Source organism: Coloeus monedula (assembly GCF_965178545.1).
Source record: "Coloeus monedula genome assembly, chromosome: 2".
In the NCBI taxonomy this organism is placed as follows: domain Eukaryota; kingdom Metazoa; phylum Chordata; class Aves; order Passeriformes; family Corvidae; genus Coloeus; species Coloeus monedula.
The window spans coordinates 78,031,472-78,051,926 of NC_138782.1; the positions used below are offsets into that span (position 1 = coordinate 78,031,472).

Consider the following 20,455-nt stretch of genomic DNA (forward strand, 5'->3'; position numbering starts at 1 on the left):
TGGTTGACGTTTTCTTCTTCAGAAAACTGAGACCGTTTCTTCTTCCTCGAAATACTCCGACTGTTGCCTGCCAGTGGAATCTCATTTTAAACAGTTATTTTAGCCGAAGTCTCGCACCGATTGGTTTGGCAATTATGTCAGTCTTTTGAAAGTCCGCTATGGTTTTAGGAAAGGCTCTACAACCCTTCTCCCACCACTCCAGGCTCTCTCTCTCTGCTCTATCTACTCTTTTCAGGAGCCAGCAGTTTTAGGAGCAGCGTCATTTTTTTCGGGTTATTTTCCCCAGGGGACACGCGAGATTAGGAATAGTCCCGCTCCCCGGGGAAAAAAAAAAAAAAAAGAGAAACCCCACATCCACTTTGAGGGCACTTTTAAAGCGGCTCTATCTCCTAATGTAGGAGGATTTGGGTTTGGGTTTTTCCCCTCTCCTTTTTTTTTTTTTTTTTTTTACCTGTTCGTGAGATTGTTTGAGGGTTTGGGGTTTTTTTCCAGCGTTTTTTAAAATTTTTAAAAAGAAAGATTTTTGAAATCTTTCTCCATCCTTCTCCCCTTCCGCCACGGGACCCGATTCACGCTGTCCCGCATGAGCCCCGGGGAAAACCGTACACGGTGAAAGTTAGGGGTGTCACGGAGGGGGGCAGCAGGGGACGTGACCGCAGCTCATTTCTCCCAAGCGCGACCACTTGCTCGGTGGGGTTTGGGGTGGAGAAATGTGCACGAGTGTGTAAAACTGCGGCGATCCTCACCACCCACAGTCCCGCGGGACCTCGGCCGCCCACCCCTGGTGCCCAGCGGAGGGGCGATGGCCAAAATGTACCCACCTCAACACGCATAAGCCCCCAGCGGGTAGGCGCGGAGGAAGGTGTGTGTCTGTGTATGCCTGTGGATGTATGTGTGTCCCCACTCCTCCCGGCCGCGCCGCCAGGTCAGAGGGCGGACACAGTGGAAAGAGGGGAGACGGGAGAGGGGTGGGAATGTGTCCGCGTGACGCAACCGCCCCCTCCGCCAGTGGGAGGCCGGGCGCGGGTGGCGGCGGCCAACGGGAAGCGAGGCGGCTCCGTGAGTGGCATTAAGGGAGGGCTCGGCCGGGGGCCGGGAGGTGGGGGTGCAAGGGGGGAGTTGGAGAGAAATGAAGTTGTGCTAAAAGGCTTTTAGCCATCAAGAAGTTATTAGGCATTTCTCAGCCGCAAATTAGGGATTCTTCATTAATACCAACCTCGCCCCCCACCCCACCCTACCCCACCCCACCCCTCGTTATGTGAGACGGAGAGCCTGGGAGCCGATAAAGGGGATGGGGAGGCGGCAATGTCTGTCTGCCCATCGGTGCGAGAAGCAGTGACAGGCGCAAACTTTTCCCCGTGCCATTAATGAGCCAATTAAAGAGTTGGGCTCCTCACCCCGGGAGAGCTCTCTGCAGGCTGCCGGGCTCAGGGATTCAAGGTAGGTAAAAAGAAGATCACAAGCCACCACAAGCTTCCAGCCCCAGCGAAGAACCGCAGTGATGTGCGGGGCTAGCCTGTGGGTCACTTCCCCACAGTGGAAAACGAGGGGGGGGGAAAAAAAAAAAAAGATAATTTGGTTGGAAAAATGTTATGTCTGGGTGGATTCCGGCTCGGGGCAGGGCTGGGCAGAGGGTGCCTCCCCTGGCTGGGGTGCAGCTGAGGTAGACACCCCCGACCCCAGCCGAGGAACGAGGACACTAGCCGAGAAGAGGGGGAACTCAAAGGGGAAAAATAAAAAAAGAGAAAAAGGAAAACAAGCAGAAATACTCCGTGATTGGGAATGTATCCCTCACTGCGGGTCTGGCAGCGCGGAGCGTGGGGAGGTCTGGCCGCCGCCGCGGTGCCGGCCCGAGGGAGCGCGAAGGGGACGGCGCAGCCCCGGCAGCACCAAACCCGGTAACGCCGGGAGCCGGGGACTGCTTTCTGCTGCGCTTTCGTTCTGGTCATGCAGTGCACACCTGGGCTGGGAAGTGAGAGGGCTGTGGGAGGAGAGTGCGAGGCAGGCTTCTCCACGGGCGCGCTAGATGCGAAAATACACTTTTTCTTTTTTTTTCTTTCCCCTCTGGTGGGAGAAAATACTACACCCGCCGGAGGCTGGCTGTTGATTATTATTTCTCGCGGCTCCGCTGCGGCGGCGTGTACCGGCTCTCTCACCCCAGGACTGCTGTTGTCTTCACAGAGAGAGGCTCCCGGGAAGTCACCCAGTGCCCTGGAAGGCAGCCCGCGGCCGTGCGTTTCGGCCCTCGGATTGACAACGGATCACGGGAAAAAACGGGATTACTATGACCCTCTTCCGAGGAGTTATGCTGCCCGCCATGAGTAGGAAAAAAGGCCAGAAATACATCGTTTGGTTGCTGTCTGGTGCCTCAATCTTCTAGCTTTTATTTTGTTTTGTTTTTTTAAATGCAGTTGCTTGGAGTGCTGAGCTGCATTGGATAAATGCCTTTCCCACCCAATTGACTCTGCTTTTCAGAGTATATATACTTTTCTTTTTCTTTTTAAAGAACACCTCTACTCTTCGATACTTGTTTGCATTTTACACAACAGAACGGTTTCTCTGAGTAATGGCCGCGCTCAGAATCACCGCCTGATGCTCCGGAGAGACGAATTGCAGATGAGTTTCCCTTCCACCTTTGGATGAATCTCTGGAGTTTAAATTGTAGCAAGGAAGCGGGAAAAAAACACGATGAAAGAGAAGTCCAAAAATGCTGCCCGGACTAGACGGGAGAAAGAAAACAGTGAATTTTATGAACTGGCTAAATTACTACCCCTGCCCTCCGCTATCACCTCTCAGCTGGACAAAGCATCCATAATCAGACTCACCACCAGCTATTTAAAAATGAGAGTGGTTTTTCCAGAAGGTAGGTGGGATGCCTATTTACCTCTATTTCCATTCTTGTGCAGGTGTCATTTATCACTTTTACGTTAAAAAAAAAAAAAAAAAAAAAAAAAAAAAAAAAGGTCAATCCTATGGGGTGGTGCGCTCGGAGACAGGGTGCCCTCCGCTATCACTTTTCTCTGTTGTAAATACTTTCTCTTTCACTCCTATGACAGGTTTGGTTGGAAACTTACTGTGCTTTTGCCAATACTTGAAGGCACTGAGCTCTGCTGTGTGTTCTGCTAAAGCAAACCTGGGGCTCCTTTCCCCCCAGTCTCCCAATCAAATGTGCATCCCCCACCAAGCACACCCGTGGCCTAAGAGGGCACTATTCACCCCTATTTATACTCATTCTGTGAGGGCGAGTTAGTATACGGGTAAATATTTACATAAGTCTATGCAAAGTCCTAAAGCCTTAGTTCAGCTCTCGAGGAAAGGTGCGGTGTACAGGTACAGGGCACGCATGCAGGCATGCTCACTCACACCCAGCCTAAATAAATAAGTCGAGCACACTGAACCACATCACCAGTGTGCTGTGTCTCGTTCTGAGGATCACAAGGGCGATTTGAGGGCGTTAATCGCCCTCGGAAAATTTTAGCAGGAGTTTTGCACCCAGACATATTCAAGCCCCCTGCCCACCCAGTGCTGCAAAACCAGTGTCCCAGCCTAGACATGATTCTCCTCGACAGGCAACAGTAGACTTCACGTTGACTTCCACGGCAGCAACAACAGGCCTGTCCAGTAAAAGAAAACTTAAGCGTTCTGAAGTGTCTTTTGCTTTTAAATAGAATCAGTATTTAAAGGGACTGTCTTTGGGCTTCTAGATTGGCTGCCAAGAAAAACAAACAACACAAAGCTAAGAGAGTCAGAATAAAGTTCTTTCGTGTTCTCACTCTATTGATTTTGTAAGACTTTCAGGAAAAATTTTTGAAAAAATTCACTAACCTTTTATTTAGATCAACTCGATGGAGTTGCAGTCTGTATGAAAGAAAAAGTATCAAGAGCTTTTTTTTTTCCCCTGACCTAATACGAAATTCGCAGCATCTTTTGTTGAAAAGTGAGTGTACACAAGAAACAACGTAATATAGCTATGTCCCCATGTGGTTTCTGTAGCTGTATCTCGACTCGGTTGGCCTGTGTTTTTTACAAATCAAGAGTGTGTATATGGCCTGGTTTTGTTTTGCTTTAGTTTTGGTGGTTTGAGGAGTTCTTTTTTGTTGTTTTGTTTTGTTTTGTTTTGTTTTCCCGGTTCAATTTGTGGATTATTGGTACTAGTCCTACTTTTAAAAATAAATATGCAACTTGGCAGTCATTTGGACTGGGGGAGGTAATACCCCCCCGCCGCAGGTTACGGATGAATGTTTATACCTAAAGTCCACGGCAGTAATTTCCAATCCAGTGCATTTTACAATCATTTCTTTAAACAACTTGCCATATCATTGAGTCGCTTGTAACCAAAGGAGGGGTTAAATGAAACCTTTAAAAATAATAATTAAAGTCTTCATCAAGCTACTTTCCTCTTCTACTTGCTTTGCCACCTTGAAGATCATTATGCGGGACAGTCCTCTGTTTCAAAGGAGACGGAGTTGTACTTTATACTGTCAGAGCATACTTTACAAAAATAAAGCTATTGCAAACCCTGATGCCCATGATGTTCCTAAAAGGATTATTAGCAATGATTTGTCAACTCCTGCGGTCTCAGTAGGCTACCTTTCTGCGTGATTCCGAGCAGGTCTCGTCAATTACTGGTGCCTATGTAGCGGGTTGTTTGATCAGAAGAAGCATATGGTGCTGCTTGTAGGCTGTGAGTAATCATGGGAAGAGAAGAATAGCAGAGCCCCGTCCCTCGGTGGCAGCGCAGGATGCCTGAATGCCCTGGGGAACCGTGTGGCGAAGCGCGCCGGGGCCGGGGCCGCTGCCGGCCGCAGCAGATGCTAATTTGAGTGCGGAGGCAGAGGGGGCGGCTGAGCGGGGCTCGGGGGCAGCGGAGCCTTCGCAGCCTCATTAAAGGCAAACTGCGCATTAGGAAGAAAGGCGGCGAGCAGGCTCGGGAGGGCTCACCCCTCCGAGGCGCTGCCGCGGGAGGCCCGGCGCCGAGCAGGCTGCAGATCCACGCGGGACCGCCGCCCTCACATCCCCGGGGCCGCGCAGGGCCGCGGCCGGGGGCGCGCTGCGAGCGGGCTACAAAGGCCCGGGAGCGTGGGTCTCAACGTGGCGTGGGGCCGGGCGGCTTCCCCTCGGACCCACGCGGGCTCCCTCTGTCTCCCATGTACTTGGGAGAGCGGGGAGAGCGGCTCGGCTTGGCCCCGGCCCTGGAGGTTTCCCTGCGCTCGCCCGTGCCGCGATTAAACACGAGCGAGGCGCCCACGAGCGGCCTCCCGGCAGTGCGCCTGTGCCTGGCCCTGCGGGAGCCAAGCCCGGGTGATTTTCCCCGGGACCCTGGGGGACGCAGTGGGCTCCGGGAACGCGGCGGAGCAGCTTGGGCTCCCGTTGCGGTTGCGCTTGTCCTTGTCTGGCTGCGGCGGAGGGGAGGAAGGCAAGGAAGAGGGGTGCTATTCTGGTTTTCCAGTGCCCCCACCCAGAAAAAAAAAAAAGGAAAGTCATCGTTTCTCTGGGAAGGAAGAACAGGTAGTGGCAGCCGGGCAAATGACGCACGGAAAGGACAAGTCTTTCTGAACGGAGGAGGCAGGGTAGGGATGTTGGATGGATGCAATGGAGGTCCGTTTGCTTGTATTTCCCTGGGGAGGAAAGCGATACAAGCATCGGGACAGACCCGATGAGCTGGCCAAAACACTGGAGATGGGTAGCAGGAGGCTCGGGAGCACGCCAGAGTGTCATGTCGTACTTTTGAAGAGATCTTGGACGAGTCAGGATAGAGAAACGTTGTCTCCGTAAGAGCGAGCTCCACTTCCAGGGTAACTCTCACACCCTCTCTCCCGTACAAGAGTGAATTTCCATCTGCCCAGAGAGTGCTTGCATAGAGCTGGTTGTAAATAATCACGTACAGAAAGATATACAGTCCTCATCACCGCGCACACGCGGGGCTGGGGACAGGGCGGACAGAATCGGTGTGCGCTTGTCTGCATATTTTTCTGTCTCAAATATCCCTACAGAGAAAGAAGATGGGTAGATTTCGGGTTCATTTTGGGAACAAGAGTTTTTTGGAAGTGAAATACCAGGAGAATCACACACAAAATAAACACGTGGGGTTTCCTTCTCACCACAGACATCTAAACACAAGGCAGTGGCACTGGACAAACTCGACAAACTGGACAGAGATTTTTCTACGAACTCTCTCTCGTAATGGTTGTGCAATTCTCACAAATTATTGAAACGCCTGGGTTGTTCCTTCTACCCCCAATTTCACTTTTTTAGGTCCTCAGCAGATTAAAAACTGTCAAGGACGAAAAGTGCAAGACGTAGGTTTCTTGTATCTTTTCAGTACTAAAACACTTCTATCCAGGAGGAGAAAGAGTATAAGACCTATACTGCTTTTCGGTGATCAGACAGCTTTGGAAAGAGTGAATATCTGGTAAATTTCTAAGGACGTTAAGGAAGAGTTTTAAGGATTGTTTGTTTGTTTGTTTGTGTGTTTCAAGCAGGATTTCTTAATAAATCGATTCCCGATTTAACGTTCATTATTAATAAAGACTAATATTTCAATTTAATATTAAATCATTAATGGTAAGTAACCTAGACGCAAAAAAATAGGTAGAAAAATCTCCAGGATGTCGAAGGACTAAAATAATTTTCCGCCAAAAAACGATGCGATCACTATTACTATTGCAGGGTAATTCTTCACTAACCTTCAGCAGTATCGAGAAGGGAAGGGAGGAAAAAATTAATAAAACCCAAACAAAAAACCCAGGTGTCACAATAAATCACTTTTGTTTGGGTTGTGTTTTTCTTTTTTAGTTAGGAATATTTTAAGGGTCATATTCTACATATGGCACCAGAGGCAAAAAGAGAGTTTGCAGTCTGTCCTAGTGAGAAGGGATCGTTTTGGTGTGGAGAGGCGTTTGCTTTTCGAGACAAAAGCAGAGACTCCGTTTACATAAACTTTCGGCGAATGAGGATGGTTAACATTTCAATATTGAAACCCTTAACCTTGTTTTATTTTAAAGGGGGAAGAGATCAACAGGAAAAAAAAAATCCGTTTCCCACGTGGATAGGTGATTTAATGCTGTTTTTCTTGCTGCAAAGGGAAATGATTGAGCATTAGGTTTCAATGTTTATTTTCTTACAGAAGTTTTTCTCATTTAAGCAGCAGTTTACTCTCCACGCTGCATCTCCGTTTAATTCCAGTTTTGATGTGAACTTAAAATGCGAAGAGCAGAACTAAACTACTAGCAGGATCGTTGGGGGGAAAAAAAAAAAAAAAACAGATTTATGTTTAGAAAGACTACTTAATAAGAAGAGCGGGAAAAGTCATATTTCCTGTGTAAACATACGACAGTTTTCATGTTGGAGGATATTTTTCAACTTGCATATAAACAGCGTGTGCGTTGGTGGAAATCCTTCCTTCCCCTATTTCTTCGAAATAGGGGCTATTTGAATTTGAGTCTTCTGGAGAAACGAATAAGTAGTTGGTGCTCGAAAACGTCTCTGATTTTTTTTCCCCCTTTCTCTAATCTGGACACGGTTGCGTTTGTTTGCATTACAAAGCGCAATTCCGCTACCCCGTGTATGCCAAAATCCTGGTATTTCTTTTTATAGTGAAACAGCCTCAGCATTATTTCCACTACCATTTTCTTAAAAGGGATGTTTGTTTAGTCAACAGGGCTTTTCCTCCCTATTATTATTATTTTTATAAAGAAAGAGGAATGCCAACTTATCTCTGCTTCAAATGAATTCGTGTGATTTACTGAGATAATAAATCTTTACAAAACCTTGCTAATGGCATCCGCAGGCAGTGGAAATGAGCAGATTTTTTTTTTGTTTTTAAGCATAACTTATTTTATTCCATATGAGCCCTCGGCGACCCAGTCCTTCACAGAAGCCTCATTTGGCCCAGATTTTGAGTTATCATTAACCACTGCCTGTTAAATTAACTGGGAAATCAGCTCTGTCGGGTGTTAGGCGATAGCAGAACAGAGCGCTGGCTGCAGACGATTTAATTAAATGGTTAATCGAATCAAGCTAATTCCTCGATACAACATCCAGTTGCCTTTTGGCTTGCCAGTGACTAGGACGTGCTTCTGTTCCCGAGACTCCCGAAGCTGTTATTTGTCATTTTCCCTGGACAGCGAGGAAGAATGACCGCGTGGGAGATAGTGACTGAGCTGTCCGGCCTCCCTCTTCCCAAACAACTCCCGTGCCCCTCTTGTCCCTTGGTATTAAGGCGGCAGCAGTGCCGGCGAGGGGCAGTGGGAGGCAGGGAAGGTGCTGCTTGAGGAGCCGCTCACGAAGGTGGCATTCTCGTCTTCCCTGTAGAGAGGCTCTGCTGGGCAGGTTGAACGAAGTCGGTGCCCGTGCCCGGGCCGCCCCTCCCCGGCCTGCCCAGCGCGGCGAGGGCGCTTGCGAGGCCCGGCCCGCCTCGGTGCCGCAGGGAAGGGGTGAGCCCCGGGGCGGAGGTGACCGGGGGCCAGCATCCCGCGCCCTCCGTGGGGTCAGCATCCCCCTCGGCGCCGGCGGGCGAGGAGCGAGCTGCTGCTCCTCCTTCTTTAATAACCATAGAGCGGCTCTTAAAAGGGCTAGGAAAACGCAGGGAAACCAAAGCATACGGAGACGTTCCCGGACCGCGGCCCTCGGGAGGCGGCGGGGAGATCTGGGAGAGCAGCGGCGGCCCCTGCCCGGAGAGACAGTTTTGAGGAACTCCTGGAAGAGAAACGCGCGATGGACCTGCTGGGACCCGACTTAGGGAAGAGTCCCTGCGGTTGCCCGGTCGGGCAGGCTCCCCGCGTTGCCGCACAGCAGCGGGCTGCCTCCGGGAGAGCCCTTCCAGCCTCTCCCTCTGCCCATCCACAGCAACAGGAAAGAACTCCCTGCGTATGTGGCTTCGTCTCCAAGCCAGCTTCCCTGGGCCTGGCCGGGTCGTGCGGGGCGGTGCGGCCAGACAGGGGCAAAGCCCCCGGATGGCTGCCCAAGGGTTCCCCGGCCCCGGAGGGAGCTGTCTTCAAGGATCTGGCCCCCAAAGAAGCGGGTCTGGAGTTCAGGATGGGCTCTCCACTAAGTGTTTTTAAACGGGGGCGTCAAGTCGCCCGCTACCGTGAATCCGGATTGCGCTGAGGTTTCATGACGGAGAGTCCGCTGGGGAAATCGCCGTAACTGCTTTTAAAAGCCGGCAAATCAGCGCAAAGTAGATAAGGGCTTGCATCTTCTGGCCACCCCACCCCCACCGGCCACCCCCTCCCCCCTTTGGTATTGCCAGACAAAGGACGGGGTCGAGGTGGGCTCTGCGCTGCAGATGCTCACGGAGGGACAAGTAACCCGGAGATCAACCAGGGCCAAGGAGCTGCCCTGGCTTCTCGGAGTCTCATTTCCCTGCGCCTGCCTTCCTCTGTCTTTGACTAGATCAAATTAGAAACGATTGAGGAATCTCTTCTCCCTTCCGTGGGACAGAGGAGCTTCTTGAAACAGCATCGCCACTGGATAGGGACGGTGCCCACCCAGCCCCTGGTTCCATTGGCTGCCGACATCAAGGCTTGCATCAATCAAAAGATGGTGGGAAGGAAGGACAGAGCCAAGGCAGCGGAGCGCGGCGGGTCTGGCCGTGCGCCCGGCCTGGGGGACAGGCTGGCGGTGCGGAGGGGCTTTCTGAGTGCCGGGGGTGGGCACGGCTGGGTAGGAGAAGGCATTTCACAGGGACCCGCCGGTGTAGCGAGCCCATGAAACCGATGGACATGCTTTTTGATGTGGAAAGCACGGTGGCTTTCTGCCGGAAAATGCTGAGAGAAGCGATGAGTCAGCACGCTCGCTCCGCGCAGGTTCCGCGCAATATGGGTGCAGACTGCTGGGTAGCGTTGAGCGATAGGCTGAATTAAATGCTCTTCTTCTCTTTTTAATTTTTTTTTTAATTTCCTTTTTACTTATTTCCCTTTTCTTTTCCCCCCCCCTTCCCCCCTCACGACAGTAGACAGTTTCTCGTGGCACAAATAGTTCATCTTCTTAGGAAAAAAGTTCCTCGAGTGAAAGACATTGATAGACAGAAGAAAGAGTTTGTTAGGCAGGAGCATATAATCTATATTTTGGCAAGAGTATCAAATTCATTCTGAAATAAAAGCTCGATCCATTTAAAAAAAAAATTTTCTTCTTCTTGAATAACACAGCTGGGTGGTGCCTTGAGTTTATGTTAGACAGTTGCTCATCATTCATTCGCCAAGAACTGACCTAAATGGTGCCTGTGGGATTAGGTCAACTTTAGTGGATCTACTTTGCCTCATTTGGTTACTAATCGGTTTCTTGTTTTATAAATCGAAATCTCATTTTCAGGAAATTACAAAACCCATGCAGCCAGTCCATGGAGGTAATCCGTGGGTCCGGGGTATTTAAATGGAAATGGTTCTACAATGCATGAAGTATTAAGCAACAGTAAAACTTCCCCTCTATTTCCAAATGAAATCTGAGCTCTCTAGCACCTTAGATCCATAATAGATACATCCCTTCTAAGGCTACTTATGTAAATATGATAAACCAGACCGCGGTGGGGGAGGGGCCGCAGGGAAGAAAGCAAATTTTATGTGCTAAGGTTAATGTGGCATAACTTGGAAATCTTCCAAAATAGATTATGTTTTGCTTTGTCTTCGGCCACTTTAGCTGGGAAAATCCTTTGCCTAAAAACGACTTAGTTATCCTTCCCCTCACAAAGCTGCTTGTTTCTATTCCAAAGCTATTATGCTGTTGGCTCTCCAAATTACAAGAGAATCTTTAGATCTTGTTTCCAAGCGTAATCCTGAAGCAAAAGGGAGAGCTGATTTCCTTGTTTTGTTTTAAATAGGCAATCAAAGGATTTGCAGAATTTTCTGCGGTAGGTCAAGTGCAAGAAATCACAGTTTGCCCCCTCGATAAAAGGAAATTGGATGTTAAAGGAATAGACGGGGGGAGGGAAAATTAAGGGAGGGGGGCTTTCTCTTATGATCTTTAAAAACAGTATTTAAGGGGCATCAGGAGACGCCGTCGATTCGGGAGAGGCTGGGATTGGCAACGAATAGAAATAGTCTCCGACTTGAAAGTGCTGAAAACATCTGGGCAGCACAAAGGATAGCCTCATGTGACAGGATTTCAATAAGCCGGTTCAGGTAGACAAGTGAAAACGTTTAATTATAAACCATGAACAGACACAGCCCAGCAGCGCGGGGTTTCCACCTGAAACATAGCGAGGAGCTCAGCGCCCCGTGAAGAACCGCCTTCCCGGGGGAGGTTAACCTGCAGTACCCGTGAGCTGTTCATTAACCCGCTGGGGTCGGGTTATTTTCCCTTTTAGGAGAAGAATAATTAGAGCCGTAAACTTCGATTAATAAGCAACTTAAATCATAGGCGGGCAGTGCAGATTTAGTTTTGAATAAGGAAACCTATCATTCAGATTTCCCTCCGGGTGGGGGGACGTGGCAAGGAGCCGCCTCAGCGCTAGCAGGCCATCCTGGCTCCCCAGTAGAGAAACCTCCGAGGAGCTCGGGAAAAACAAATATACCGTGGGCTTTTCTCTGTTTCCCTGGAAGCTGTGTAAGATTTATCAGCTCCTTCCTGAATACAGGGGGCGGAGGTGATCCTCCATCCTGGCGGCTGGCTCCCCGTTAATTGGCGTGGAAGAATTAATGGGTAGGAGCCTGTTTCTGACTGGCGACCTGGTACTTGCTGAGGCTGCAGGATGAGGAACGGGCCAGAGAAATTCTCCTGCCTCTGTAGGGCTATGAAAAGGAGGAAGGAGAAAAGTGTAGGAGTGGTGAAGAGACAAGTTGTTGTAAAGAGGTGGACGAGGCAGAGGGGAGAAGGAAGGGAAAGGCGGGGACGAGCGGGGCGCACCGCTCCGGCGGTGGGGAGAGCGCGCAGGGGCCGCGCTGGGATGCCCCGCTCAAACAGCGCGGAGGAAATCGTTAGCTTTGCTCGGACCGGCAAACACCTGGGCGAGGCCGGTCAATAGCGAGGGATGCCCGCGGCTGCCCGCTGTCAGCACCTCGTCTGTTTGACTCGAAATAACCGGAAAATGGGGTCTTGCCTTTCCCGAACCCGCACTGCGGGGATGGGCACACCCGGCCGACTCGGGTCTCCTTGCGACCTGCACCCCATCCATCGATGAAGATATCTTACTGCTTGTGCGTGTCGGAGTGAGACTTATTTCATGGCAAAAGCCTCAAAGGTTTTAGCTGACCCGTTTAAATTATTTCAGCAACAACACTGTGAAAAGGCATCGTCCATGAATAGTTTTACTCCGGTGAAGTACCTTCCACCTGGCTTTTATTACTACTCACTTTGCATAGGAGAAAACAAGACGCGTGTAAAACACTAGACAAGTACGGAGAGATTAATTTCTGGAAGGGGCTCTACGGAGGTACATCACCCCCCCCTGCAGAGGGAACCATCCCGCCCACCGGAGCAGCGGGAGGAGAGATGGAAGGGATAGAGGTGAATCCCGGATACAGACTTAGGGGGCCAGGAGGGAGGGCAGTCCGTGCCGTCGGACAATGACTTGTCTGTAGAATCGTGAAGTTAGGACGCTTTCCCTGAAGTTCAAGGGGACAGTTCCCAATAGCCGAAGGCAGCACTGAAAACCACTTTGTTCTGGCATGCTGTTTCACTTAGGTCTTAAAAATTAACTTCACCGTTAACTCAAAATAGGTATTTGGGTATTTTTCTCTGAGGAATTGGATATTGGAAAAAAAAATGCACAAAAGAGGCTTTTATCTGCAACGAAGTCAGGTCTAGTTTTCCGAAGATTGTATGTATATATGTTTTAGAGTGTATACAAGGAAAAAATGTTCCCCCCCATCAGGCCCACACGAATAAATTTTTCATCTCCTGACCTTATTTTCTTTTTTGTTTGTCTTAAATAACAGGACTTGGAGAAGCCTGGGGCCACTCCAGCCGAACCAGCCCACTGGATAATGTTGGACGGGAACTGGGATCCCATCTTTTGCAGGTACTAGTCTGGAAACGACAGTCATGTGGTATTAATGATTAAAGAAATAATTCCCTCTTCTGAGCTTTTGATTGCCACCTTGACTAATTTTTAACTGTTCAAGTGTTTAATAGAAAGATAGGCAGGAGGGGAACGACTTCAGAAATGTGAACTGCCGTGACTGAATGTCGTGTTTTTTATTGGGGCTGTGGCTTGGTCTCTCTGGGTCCTTTGCCTCACAACTGTCTAACACTGGGTCCACAGAGAGGGATTCACAGTGTGTCCCAGGCTGCCGAGGTACAGGAACATGACTTTTCCCCAGTTAATTAACAAGGTGACACATACCACCGATGTTCTGAAGCTCAGAGTGGTGTGGTAGGGAGAGGCTCTAGCGACAGGTTAGGGAAGGCTGTCCGTGACAGAAGGGCTCAGCTGGCACCGCAATTAGCAGAGACACCAATCAGGTAGGACGCCTCTGAAAACTCGCAGCGCTCTGAAATACCAAAGAATGTTATCGGTGACCATCACCACGTGTTTCTGGTGGAATCATGTGGCCTTTGAAGGGCCTATTCTGTTCTTGGCACACCCAGAAGTCCCATCTGTGTCTGCTGAAATGTACCTGACAAATTGTGTTATTTACACTGCGGAGAGTTTTAGATTCCCTTTGATCGCTTAAATTCTCCTTACAAAATATGAAAACACTAACCCCGCTGTGACATTTGAAATAGGATAGGAGTATTCAGGATTTCTGGGACCCATATATTAATCACCAGATAGCCAGGACCTCGTCTTAGATACTTCCAAGGCACTTTGCATTACTTTTGAGCTCGGCCCCTCTGAGAAGTGGATTGTATCTCAGGAGTCCAAGAGTTTTAGAGGGATTCTTGTCCAAGACTTGCCCATTTCCTTCCAACTTTTTGAATAATCAGAGCCTGCGCATCGACGCCTGTTTGCTAGAATAAGTCAGAGGGACAGGTATTTCACGGATCTATCTGTCTATCTATTGATTTATTTATATTCCCAACCCTTTTCTGCAGACATTGGACGGTTTCATATTTGTCGTGGCTCCGGATGGCAAGATCATGTACATCTCGGAGACTGCCTCGGTGCACCTGGGCTTGTCACAGGTACGCTGGGTGGTCTGCTAGCCCCTGTGCTTGCCTGCACCACCCCCCTGACTGACAGGAGAAGGTGCGCGGTGCCGGCGATGAGCCCCTCTCCTCCTCCCCCTCCTCCTTCTCCTCCTCTCTCACAGGTAGAGCTGACCGGCAACAGCATTTACGAGTACATCCACCCCGCCGACCATGACGAGATGACGGCGGTGCTGACGGCGCATCAGCCTTACCACTCGCACTTCGTGCAGGGTAGAGTACCCAGCCCCCGCCCCCTCCTGGCCGCCGCGGTCGCGTAGGGGACCGCGCGGAGCCAGAGGAGTCTGTGGCTCACTCCACCTCTGCCTTCCACTCCTCCCAGAGTACGAGATCGAGAGATCCTTTTTCCTGAGGATGAAATGCGTCCTGGCCAAGAGGAACGCGGGCCTGACCTGCGGGGGCTACAAGGTGCGTGCCCGCGGCCAGGATCCCCGTTCCCCCAGCACCAACCTTCCCTAATTCCTGCGCCGGGAGGGCGGTGAAAATGGGACGAGAAGAGGGTGTGAGACCTCTATTCGCGGGGGTTTACCCAGCCCAGGACTCTTTCATGTGGTTAATTTATCTCAGAGTTTCAGGTTGAAGAGCTCAAACCACAAAACCAAGCAATCAAGCTCCCCTTGCCGCTTGTTTGGTTTTTTGTTGTTTTTTTTTTTTTTTTTTTTTTAAATTTTTGCTCTCTGAACCGAACCTCGCACAACCACTGAGGCTCCCTGTGGCAGCTGTCAGGTGATACAACGCGAGCCCCGGGTTAATTTGTTTCTTCGTTAGGTGATTCGTCAGCTGCAGGTGTAGCTCTCCTAGTCGAGGGTTTTGCCCCGGCGCAAATGGTTCTGCTCGGGGCTCCTCGGTAAGGAGAGCCCCTGCTCCCTTTCCTACCCCCTCGCTGCTTTGTGTCATCCGCACAACGCCGAGGAGCGGGTTGTACCCATAACCCGAGGAGAGATGTTGTGTCACGATGTACCGTAGACCAAGAACATCTGCTGAGGTAACTCCTAGAAGACACATCTTAGTAATAGAGAAGTAAGAGTGGAAGTAGACAGCAGTCATCTGCAAGGATACGTTTAGGAGACAATACTTAAATCAGAGGTGCTTTTTGGCGATAGTTTGCGTCTGCTCCATCTATATAATAGACGTATCTTACACATGTGACACATGCACACATGTAAACGCTTTCTCTCACGCGCATACACTCCTCATTACAAAGTTGTAACTGGATTGGCACTTCCGCGTCTTTCCTTTTTAGAAGAATAATAAAAGCGCAGTTAGGAGGTGGGCCAAAAACCACTTAAGCCAGTGGAAAAAAAATCTCGTTGACTCTAATGGGCTTTAGATTAACGCTGAACTCTAGTACGGGAAAAAAACCTCAACCCCGATAGAACCGCAGAGAACTCCCAAAAGGAGGGGTTTTTTGCCGGGCGGAGGCGCAGGTCAGCAGCTCCCGGGAGCCCGGCAGCCGCGTCGGCACCGGCAGGAGGGGTGCGGGGTATTGTTCGGGCCCCCTTCGTGGGGAGGGACGCCTGTCTCAGCACACCCTTCCCCCCTGCTGGGTAGCCGCCAAACTTTCTGTGTCTCCGGCAGGTCATTCACTGCAGCGGGTACCTGAAGATCCGCCAGTACAGCCTGGACATGTCCCCCTTCGACGGCTGCTACCAAAACGTTGGCTTGGTGGCCGTGGGCCACTCGCTGCCACCCAGCGCCGTGACGGAGATCAAACTCCACAGCAATATGTTCATGTTTCGGGCCAGCCTAGACATGAAGCTCATATTCTTAGATTCCAGGTAGAACTGGGGTTATTTCCAAATCTATTCCCCTAGCCTGTCCCTTCTTCCACAGGCCTCCTCTCCTGTCCTCTCACCCACTTATATTTGCTGCTGATGTCTTTTGCAGGGTAGCTGAGCTAACAGGTTACGAGCCCCAGGACTTGATAGAGAAGACCCTTTACCACCACGTCCATGGCTGTGACACCTTTCACCTGCGTTGTGCACATCACCTGTGTAAGGAGATGGTCTTCTTGTTAAAAACCCTGCTCCCCATCTTCTCCCTTTGCAGATGGACTTTGGGGTTGCTGGGATTCACCTCTAGCTCGGAACGCTAAAAGCCAGCTCTCTGGAGGGCAGAACAAGCAAAATCCGCTTCAGCTTTTAGCGAAACAAGGTTAGATAGCAACTGAACTCTGAGTTGGACACAGGTGGCAAACGGAAGGGATTGGCAATGAAAGACTATTTTTCCGTCCTCATCTTTTTGGTTGTAGGACAAAAACTGCCCTGCACAAATCTCAGGCACTCTTCAAATTCTGGTTAGGAAAACACTTTTTTTCCTGCTCCAAAAAGGCGTGCCAGTGAAATTCAAATACTTTTGTTCCACTTCCACCAAGTCTCACGAATCTGTGTATCTAATTTTGACTGCAGTAGTGAGCCTGATTCGGAGAGCTGTACTTTATTCTATTTTGCTATCATGATGACGTTAATACACGGATAGATGAATAAAAAGGATATTAATTTACGGTAAGTTTCCTTACAGAGAATGTAACGAGAAGAGATAACCCCCAAAGACAGATTTACAGAATAAAATCTCGATGGGGATACTACAGGATGGGGGTGTGTGGGGTTCAGTTCCCGTAGCCTACCACACACATACACACAGACACCCCCCGGCCCTACCAATCTCCCCGATTAGCCTTTGATAAGGATCTCAGGTACTGAGATCAGCCCTGCCCGGGGGGCTCCACCACCCTTGTCCCCGCCGCTTCCCCATGTGCCGCTAAGGGGTTTCTAACCCCTCTGGTCTCCCACAGGGCTCTGGGGGGACTGTGCGCCCCCTTCCCGGGGCTGATCCAACCAGAGGAGGTAGCCACGCTGAGGCTCTCCTCGCTTTGTTCCCGCAGTGCTGGTGAAAGGGCAAGTGACCACCAAGTACTACCGCTTCTTGGCCAAGCACGGCGGCTGGGTGTGGGTGCAGAGCTACGCTACCATCGTGCACAACAGCCGCTCCTCCCGCCCGCACTGCATCGTCAGCGTCAACTACGTGCTCACGTAAGTCAGCCTGGGGCCGCTCCGAGCTGCGCGGGGCCGGGCGGGACCGAGCGCCGGCCGGGCACCTGCGGGTGCGCCCCGCTCTGCCCCGGCGCCGGCGGCCGCTCCTCCCTCCCGCCCCCTTCTCTCCCCCCTTCCCGGCTGCCGGTGCTCAGCCCCCTCGCCGCCGCACTGACCAGAGCAGGCTCGCCAGGTCTGCTAGGAAACACATTGTGCGCTTTCATCTAGATGAAGGGTTTCCCGTCTGCCTGTTTCGTTCCCTTTCGAGAGAGGAAAAGATTTAGAGGTTTGTCACCCACATATTTTGCTGGCCCCTCCTTTTTTTTTTTTCTTTTTTTTTCTTTTTCTTTTTTTTTTTTTTTACAGTTTAAATGCACCCAGCATTAAATAAAATTTAATGCGGCGTAAAAGAAAAGGCTTCCACGTACGGAGTTATTTATACTCAACAAACAGGACATCTGTTTTTCCTTTCAAAAATCTGGGGTTTGAAGTTCTTAATTTCATCCAGAGTCTCTATCAAAGCTCAGAGATTTCTTTTTTGTTCTTGGAGAGCGATCCTTACAGAGAACCACAAAGAAAGTTGGTGACCAGAAGGGTCAGTTGAACTTTAAAAAAAATAAAATCAAATAGGAAAAAAAAAATCAGAGTAAGTGCTGAGATACCATATCTCAATACATCTCTCTGCATTTTGGAATGGCTGTGTTGTGCTCTAGCTATGCTGCTTGTACTGAAACGCAGAGGCCCAGTGAGGGAGGGGAAACTCGTCTGGACTATTTTTAAGTGTTTTCAAGATAGTTATTAGCAACCCCTCTGGACACGGCAGAAGCTGTTCCCGGCAGCACTGATGCTTCCTTGGCGTCGTAGGACCAGTCAGGCTGGCGGTCCTTCACTGATCCTGGAGACTGGATATTCCTCTGTTCCGCTGCTTTTTTTTTTTTTTTTTTTTTCTTTTCTTTTTTCCCCTGGAGACAAACGTAGGTATTGGAAGTGTCTGTCAGGCACAACCCTCCCATTTCCTATAGCTGTGGCGATGGCAGCATCATGATCTTGCCATCACGGCTTTGGTGCATGGACAGGTGGCAAGTGGCTTCGTAGCCCAGTTTAAGGTGTGCTTCCCGAAATGAAGTGGCTCGACACGGAGGCCACGGCTCTGGTCATGTGTGGAGGGGCTGCTGGTGGAGTTGGAAAGGGGCTGCAGGTCACAGCGCCTGCACTTCTAGGGCGTAATCCCTTTGGTATGTGAGCTGATAAAGGGCGTCGTGCTCTAAGATGGGTCATTGCGTCTGCATGAAAAAACAGACATTTTGGTCAGCACTCTGCGGTAGTCAGAAAACTGTGATTCCCGTTAAAAGAAAAATTATTTTATTTTATTATTTTATTTGATGGGGCATAACACTTTGTCATTTCCTTAACAAGGACGGGTATCAGCAGAGCCGTTATCACTTCTGCTCTAGATATTCTGCACAATTGTACGTCCATTTCCTCTATACCAGTCCCTCTCTGTATTTTTCGCGGTTTATGCTTCCCAGTTAAGTCCAAGCACCTGCTTTGGGCGAAAGCGGAACCGCAAAGACAGAAGTTAGTGCATTATAACGCTAAGAAGCAAGGAACCCGAAGGCAATTAGCATCTTGGAGTGATTTTAGCTCCAGAAACGCTACGGTTTGCTACGATCGTTTGAGATTATCGGTCGTTTCCCTCGTCTTTAATCCCCAAAGCGTGAACATCAATCACAGAATTCTACCTCAAATGATCCGAGTGGAAATGGAGCATCCCAGCGGACCTGCTGAAAGCACAGCTGGGGATCTGGCCGGATCTGTCCCTTGCTTGCCATGGCACGAAAATTTCAGGCTGGCACGGCAAGCAGGGAGTGCCGTGGTACCCTGTGGGTCAGACAAACCCCTCAGAGCTGTGTCCCAGCAGCGTGACTGGTTGCACCATGTGCCGTCCTGTCAGCCCCCCGGCTGTCACCGGGGGCACGGCGGGGGCGGGGGCGGCCACTGGACAGCCCCTGAGTGTCCGCGGCTCCGTGCCCTGGCAGGAATTCCCGGCCGTCTGGGAGCTGGACTTGGAGCACCTCAGCACTCTCCTCCCAAAACAGCGTTGCAGGAAAGACGATTTCCCCTCAGGAGCGGTACCCAAACAGGGCGACTCCTCCTGTTCAGCTGATTTTTCCTTGGAGGCAGCGTCTTTATACTTTGGTGCATGTATATGGATTTTCAGAACCTTTTTGCAGCCAAACCGACATGTAGGAGGACTACAGCTGTTCTTTCAAGATTTCCCTTAGAGAATGAAGTTACATCACAGGGCAACTTCGTTATGCCTTGGTGTAAGTCTCCAAGTCTCCCTTTGCACTCTTGGCTTAATTGCCTCGAGTGTGAAGGACGGCGGGAGGGCAGAGAGGGAGCCAGGCTGCCTAAAGGAGGGATGTTGGAAGTTGGGAGGTCCAGCACTGGCTGCAGCAACTGCCACGTGCTGCTGATAGCTGCAATGCAGGCACTGCCACTGCATAAAGTTTTGGTATGCTCAGGTCCTTGAGGTCCCATCATGCCTGGCTGGCTCTTCATTAGGGCTCTGCAGAAGAGATCATGTTCTGCTTGCTTCTGCAGCAGGGCTAACACTGCTGAAATTGCTGCCCTGCCTCCAAGATATGAGCATAGCTTCTACTGAGTCATTATATTATTATCATCATCATCCTTGTCATCATCATCATCATCATCATCATTATCCTTCTTCTCCGCCTAGCTGGCCATTCAGAAAATATATGGTCTTCGAAGAACAGGCCCTGCCATTTGCCAGGTGACTGTAAGCAGAGAAAGGTCTGGCTTTTAAAAAAGTGAGATGAAGTCAGCCTCTGAAATGGATAACCTGAAGTGGAGGGAACTGTTGGGGAAAGGCTCATGGTGGCAGAGTTGGCCATGGGAATACTGAACTCCTACCTAGAGTGGGCTTAATTGTCTTAATGAGCTATTCAGAGTCAACATGTTACCACTCAAATGAGGAAGGCAGGTGGGGAAAATATAGAGGACAATATAAGGTTACAGGGACTGGTGGTTGTCCTCTGGTATGAGGTAGGCTCTACTGCAGGAGGGCTAGACAAAGGTCCCATAGCACTCAAAATCTGCAAGTGTTTAATATACTTTATGCCAGTATAAATCTGATAGAAACTGCACTTCTTTAAGGATGACATTGGATTTTTCCAGCAAACCAAGAGAGGCTGAGATGAGCAGTTTGTGTGTGACCTCCTGTGCTTTGCCCACCCGGCAGCAGGTGTGTGGCAGAGCCCCTGGTGCAGCTCTGGGCAGAGGGACAGGCATAGGTGTGCCCGCTGCAGCCAGGT

At 50.2% G+C, this 20,455-nt stretch overlaps 1 protein-coding gene across 1 annotated transcript in view; it reads left to right on the forward strand.

Annotated features, from left to right (window-relative positions):
- Positions 1–2,688: 2,688 nt before the first annotated feature.
- Positions 2,689–20,455, forward strand: part of SIM1 (SIM bHLH transcription factor 1) — a gene marked incomplete at both ends in the record, with an annotated part of 44,802 nt that continues 27,035 nt past the window's right edge. The window contains 8 exons of the mRNA XM_082302758.1: positions 2,689–2,863; positions 12,873–12,955; positions 13,972–14,061; positions 14,190–14,298; positions 14,408–14,493; positions 15,664–15,863; positions 15,973–16,079; positions 16,970–17,117. Coding sequence (XP_082158884.1) covers positions 2,689–2,863; positions 12,873–12,955; positions 13,972–14,061; positions 14,190–14,298; positions 14,408–14,493; positions 15,664–15,863; positions 15,973–16,079; positions 16,970–17,117 — 998 coding nt within the window. The remainder of the gene's footprint in view (positions 2,864–12,872; positions 12,956–13,971; positions 14,062–14,189; positions 14,299–14,407; positions 14,494–15,663; positions 15,864–15,972; positions 16,080–16,969; positions 17,118–20,455) is intronic.